This window comes from Equus caballus, chromosome 10, assembly GCF_041296265.1.
Source record: "Equus caballus isolate H_3958 breed thoroughbred chromosome 10, TB-T2T, whole genome shotgun sequence".
In the NCBI taxonomy this organism is placed as follows: domain Eukaryota; kingdom Metazoa; phylum Chordata; class Mammalia; order Perissodactyla; family Equidae; genus Equus; species Equus caballus.
The window spans coordinates 24,604,159-24,610,691 of NC_091693.1; the positions used below are offsets into that span (position 1 = coordinate 24,604,159).

Below are 6,533 nucleotides of genomic sequence, written 5' to 3' on the forward strand. Positions count from 1 at the left end.
TATGATACTTAGACATAGGGCATGCTCAGTGATGTGACTCAATTCAGATCCTCAACACCATCCTTAGGGTGAGAAGAAGCTGGTCACCTTCCTGTGTGACAGGCACCTTGTGGACTGTACAAACTGTGGTGTGGGGACCCTGCCCAGCACATCCTGTGAACTTGTCAGCTTTGCTCAGCTCCTGCCTCTTGTCTGACAGAAGCGGCACCATGTCCCCCAAATTCCTCAGTCTCCTGGGTCTTGGTGAGTCCTATAAGGGAAGGGAGGAGAAGCTCATGGTGGAAATCTGGACTTCTCCATGGAATATGACCAGGTTCCATGGATGGTGGTGCATGGGAGCCAGGGATCCACAGGGGATGAATCATCTCTGATGTGGTTTCCTTCCAGGATTCTGTCTGAGCCAGAAGATCCTGACATACATGGGTGAGTCCTCCCTGTTCTGTCATTACTGTGTGGACCAAACACAATGTGTTTTACCCAGAGCTGTGGGGGAAGCAGAGGAATTGGAACTAATGAGGATGACACTGGGGACCTGTGGTGAGACTTCTGGAAATACAAGGAGTGCAACATACCCTGTGGATTCTAGGTTCTTATTTTATCCTGAAGACTCTTCCTAGACACTCTTCCCAGGCTCAGTCCAATTCTCTATCTTGTGAAGGAGGCTGTGAAATTCTGAAGCTGTGACCTAGGGCAGATGGCATCATCTCTATAATGAGAGGGGAAAGGAAATGCTGGACCCTGCAGAACCTTTCTAAGACCAGGTGGCTCATGCTTCCTCCAACCTGCCCTTGACAACAGGATCTACAGGGCCTCCCATTAAACCTACCTCAGGGTAAGGGACTGATCAGCAGGCAGGGCCACCTGGACACCACGATGCACTCTGATGTAGAAGTTAACAAGAGATCAAGGTTCTTATTTCACCTCATTTTTCAAGTAGAACTCATTCCACTCCCCCATGTATAATTTTGTTGTTATAGAAAATTGTGTTTTAAGGGAACCTTAGTCAACATTTTATCAACACTCTAATAAAAAATCTTGTTCTGGGATCACCTGTCATGTTCATGTGGGGTAGGCTGTTTTCCTGGCCCTCCACCAGGTCTCCCTGGGCATCAGGAATTCCAGTTTGGAGGGGAAGCCTTGGAAGAATGTAATGGAGGAAAAGCCCCCTGAGGGCAGTGAGGGGAGGGGGAGGCTCCCCATTTTCCTCTCTAAGGCTGTGCCTCCTTCTCTCCCAGGTGGACAGGACAAGCCCTCCCTGTCAGCCTGGCCGAGCCCTGTGGTTCCCCTAGGAGGGAATGTGACTCTTCAGTGTCATTTCCATCTTCCATTTGTCATATTCAAAATATTCAAAATAGGAGTGACTCATGTCACTGAGCTCCAGGGAGGTTTTTTCAAGAACAACTTCACCATGAGCCCTGTGACCACAGCACATGCTGGGTCCTACTGATGTTCTGGATTTTACAACCACAGACCTGTGTGGTCACACAGCGACCCCCTAAGGATCATAGTCACAGGTAGGAGAAGTGCAGCCCAGCTCAGTGTGCAGAAGGTCCAACTCAGTTATGAGTTGTAGCCCAAGAGTTATCACAGGATCCCTAGTCATGACCTCACCACGGAAGGAGAACCTGCTCTGACAATGCAAAGACTGGGTGTTTAACATAGGGAATGGGGTGCCCAGGTGAAGAAGGAGGAGCCAATAAGCATGAAAGCCAACCTAGGGATTAGCAAGAACTGAGTGCTTCTACCGCCTGCCAGTAGGGCAGACCCAGGGAGGAGTGATGTCACCTGATCCCAGCATCAGCATCCCACTAGGGAAGTTGTAGCCCTGTCTTGCGGGAGCAGGAGCCTCAGGTAAGACACAGTCCCCTCAGAAGAGGTCTCCAAAGGCACAGGTTGGGCACAGACTGGGAAATATCCCCTTCCATCTCCTCCTCCTTCTCCAATCTGCAAACAGCCATCCCCTTTGTTCTAGGAGTTGTAAGGACTCTGAAAGGGACCTGGTAATGCATCCTGTAGGGTCACCCCCACCCCACCACAAGATAGATCAGGGGGGAAATAGAGTGAGAGTGGATCTAAATGTCACAGAGCTTAGAACCAATGCAGAGGAGGTTAGGGGTCCTTTGCCAAAAGAGATAGAAGAGCACATGGAGGTGAGACAGTGAGATCCAGGCTATAAGAGTCATGAGCCAGAGGATGGAGAATGAGGCTCAGAGCAAATGCAGTAAGAAAGGCATAGGAAGGAACTGAGACAGGTTTGGGCTTGAGGGAAGTAGAAATGACTCTGAAAATATCAGGAGAAGTGGGAAGAGGGTGCACCTGGAAACTCACACGCTCGCTCTTCCCAGGCGTGTTTACAAAGCCCTCCATCTCGGCCCACCCAGGCTCCCTTGTGCGTGCAGGAGGGACTGTGACCCTGCACTGTCACTCAGAACTAGTGTATGACACTTTTATCCTTCTCAAGGAGGGGGACACAAAGCATTCTCAGCAATTTGTAGAGGAGCTTCCTGACAGGCACACCCAAGCTCATTTCTCCATGGGCCCTATGACATCTGCCCATACAGGGACCTACAAATGCTACGGCTCTGTCAGTCACTCCCCCAATGAGTGGTCAGTGCCCAGTGATCCTCTGGACATGGCAATTACAAGTGAGTATGCCTGGCACAGCCCGTGTTCTCTTTGTGCCCTGAAGTCTTAGAGGGTGACGTGGGATTGAGTACAATGTACTCAAGGGGAGAAAGACAGACATATAGAGGTACTGACAAACTCAGGAGAGAGAGAAAGAACATAGAAGAGTAAAGAGAAGAATACAGTACTTCCTATAAGCTAAGGAAAAAACATAGTCTGTGACAAACGAAAGAGAAAGAATATGAAAGTAGAATGCAGAGGGACTCCCCAGCACAGAGATGAAGGGTGTCTCCAGCTCAAGCACGAAGGGACAGTTCAGAGCTGGTTCCTACTTTAACTCCACAGCCCCTCCCTCTGCCATGAGAACGACACACCAGATAGCCCTGCAGCCAGACGGGTGAAAGATCTGAGCAGATATAAGTACACTGATCAGCAATGTGGTTTAACACGTCCTTTTGCACAAAGACAGAGAAGAGATCACTTCCAACCATCACCACTCAGTGGTCCCTTCCAACACCTTGGGACACAGGGACACACTGGCCAGTATCAGCCTGTGAGGTTCTTGCAGTTCCTATGGAGATTTGGGCACATTCTGCTGCAAGGAATTTGGAAATAGTGAGACCCACACTCTCTTAGTTCCTGCCAAGCATCATGTTTTCTGAGCATTTCCAACATGACTACTTATGTCCATGTTGCAGGAGGACCCCACATCTCCTACAGCTTTAAGGACAAGTGCACCATGAAGGCACAGGCAGGATGTAAGAGGATCGAGGCAGTGCAGAGGCCAGAAGGACACACACACACTGACTCACTGGGTCAGAGGCACAAAGACAAAATAGAGAAGCAGAGAGCCATGGGAAGAGAGGCAGGGGTGATTCACTACGATGAAAAAAGATCTTCCATTCATGCCCAAAGATAATTGAGTAAGGTGTATGCTCTAAAGTTAAGGTCACTTTTTCTACCAGGTCTGTACAAGAAACCTTTTCTCTGACTCCCCCTCCCACTCGCAGATGCTGTTACTGTGGTACAGACTACAGCCTAAAGCCATATCTGAAAGTAATAGAATATGATGATGGGGGAGGCCAGGGATTCTGGAGAGAGAGACAAAGACTGAGAAGTGGTGTCATAAAAAGTGTACGCTGGGGCCAGCCCTGTGGCTGAGTGGTTAAGTTCCCGCGCTGCACTTCAGCAGCCCAGGGTTTCGGCTGTTCAGATCCTGGGCGCAGACATGGCACCACTCATCAGGCTATGCTGAGGCAGCATCCCACATGCCACAACTAGAAGGATGCACAACTGAAAATATACAACTGTGTACCAGGGTGTTTTGGGGAGAAGAAGGGAAAGTAAAATCTTTAAAAAAAAAAAAAAGTGAACACATTGGGGCCAGCCCAGTGGAGTAGTGGTTAAGATGGTGCACTCTGCTTCAGCAGCCCAGGGTTTGCAGGTTAGGATCCCAGGCACTGACCTAGCATCACTCATCAAGCCACACTATGGCGCCATTCCACATAAAATAGAGGAAGATTGGCAACAGATGTTAGCTTAGGGCCAATCCTCCTCACACACACAAAAAAAAATGAATGCATGTAACACTCTAGGATGCCCTAGCTTCTCTCATGGATGGAGGCAGAGAGGATCCCTACAAAATCCTTCTCCATATCTTGTTTGAGGTCCTCCTTGGGGTCTTATGTATTCAGGCAGATTGAAAAGGGAGTCAGGACAGAACAAGGAAAAGGAGAGGCTAGACCTTGCTTGGGGAAATCAGAAGTTACATCAGATTCTCACCATTATCCATTTCCTGGAATCTGCTCATGACCTCACCTGGGTTATTTCCAGGAGGCGAAAAGACAGAGATAGTGTTTCTTGAATATGGAACTCTTTGCTCACCAGACATCTCCTAGTCCCTTCTATGCTTCTCATTTCAGGGAGGGAGTTGTCCCCCAAGGGATGATGGGAAAGGGGTCCCAGGATCCCCATCAGTCCTTAGGAGGATGGCAGTGAGGGGTAGGCAGAGAATCAACCTTACAGAGGAATGGTCCTACTTCCTTGGGCAAGGAAGGACACTGGCTCAACCTTCTCTGTCCTATTGCCTAGGATCTCCTGAAAGTAATTTCCCATTACCCGCAGGAAAAAGCACCACAAAAGGTGAGCAAGGAGGCCTCAATTTAATCCATTATCCCTGGGGAGAGAGAGGCCTTCTGTGTGAGTGTATGTTCTGCCACCTCTCAGCTCTGACCTTGGGCTAGTCACCCTCCCTCTCTGACCCCCATATTCTCCATCAGTGCTTGAGACTGTGGTCAGCATGGGAATCAGAGGGGACATTTAGCCTCTCATGTTCTGGGACTGAGACCCCTTCCAAAAATGAGGTATGGATCAGAGTGAACCTGACCCCCTGCCCAGGAGTGATGCTTATCCTCCTTCAATCATGGTCTGTGGGGATGGTGATGACAGGGGATGAGAAGGATGGAAAGATGCACTGTAACTATTTATTGTCCACCAGTAAAGTTCTACAAGTTAAATATACAACAGCTAAGAAGGCAGAGACCCCTCTCCTCATGATGATCATTTTTCAGTGTTGGGTGAAGGAATGGGAGACGGTAAAATAAATACCTAACACATAATTAAAATTTTCTTCATAAAACTACAGAAGCATTACTTGATAGAGAATTAAAATAGGCTCACATTATAGAGAAAACTTAAGTAGATAAATTAGAGTGGAGGAGTTCCTAAAATGTAAGGAGCTATGTTAATGACAGAGTTGGTCTTAACAAGATTGGTTGAGAGAGAGTATCAACAACTATATCCATGAGCACCGTGAATCCAACCCAACCAGTGTGGCTGACGTGTGGTGGGGGAGGTGGAGTTGAGAGAGGTGGACAGGATCCAAATTTGTGAATGCTCATAAGCAATGGAAAGAGCTTGGATTTTATTCTGACTAAGATGCAAATCCACTCACAATTTTTTATCATAAATGTGTCATGATCTGGATTCTACTTTAGAAATGACACATTGGCATAATTGAAAAGAATTGATTTAGGGGGAATGAGAGGAAGCCACGGACATGGTGAAAGGCTATGACAGTTCTTCTGGGGAAAACTCATGGAGGTTTAGACATAAAGGAGGTAGAGAAAGAACTGAGAAGGTAGATTCAGGATACACTCAGAGGTAGACTCATTAGGAGGGAAATTTAAGGACCTACTTGTAGTAATTTCCAGCTGTGTGATCTTGAACATACTCATTTCCCTCTGAGCCTCTGTTTCACCAAGTGGAAAGTCATACTTGGGGCATTATAGGTATCTTCCATCCCTATGTCTCCCTTACTCCCTCGCTACAACTTTAGTCCTGGGTAGGCTGCTATCTTTCAGAGAATTGTCATAAAGGAGATTACAGTACAGTCTGTCTGTGTACATGTCACTGGCTTAAGAGCCCTGAGTTGCTGAAGTGATGACCAGGTGTCCTATCCAGGTGACAGTCAACAAAGTGACTGTTTTCCTGACTCCCAGGAAATAGGGGGATCCCACATCATCACCTGACCATATGCTCATAGCTCCTGAGTAACTTGGGACGCTATCCTCAGGTGATACAGGTGAGCTGAGAGCAAGGAACAATGTGAGAGCTCACAACATGATTCCTGAGTTTGAGGAATGATGTACAATCTCTCAGCCTGCTGTGTGGCAACGCAGCCACACTCACGAGAAAATAAATTTCAGTGACATCACCTCTTCAAGGCAGACTCAAATTCTGATTATTTGGAACAAGGAAAATAAGCAAGAGGTTTCATGGAGCAAAGCTCAGGAAGAAGAGCTGGGCCGTGACTACTACTGGATCCCATCTCCTCACCCTTTCTGTGTTTCTAGTTCCAGGCACTCCTGGGAGCACCATCTCTGCAGTTAGCAAGCCAGACTCCAAGA

At 47.8% G+C, this 6,533-nt stretch overlaps 1 protein-coding gene across 1 annotated transcript; it reads left to right on the plus strand.

The window, feature by feature from the left end:
- Positions 1–209: 209 nt before the first annotated feature.
- Positions 210–2,695, plus strand: LOC138915668 (putative killer cell immunoglobulin-like receptor-like protein KIR3DX1). Its single transcript, XM_070222792.1, is given in 4 exon segments — positions 210–243; positions 388–423; positions 1,236–1,514; positions 2,346–2,695. Coding segments are annotated over 4 exon segments (699 nt in total).
- The last annotated feature ends 3,838 nt before the right edge of the window (positions 2,696–6,533 follow it).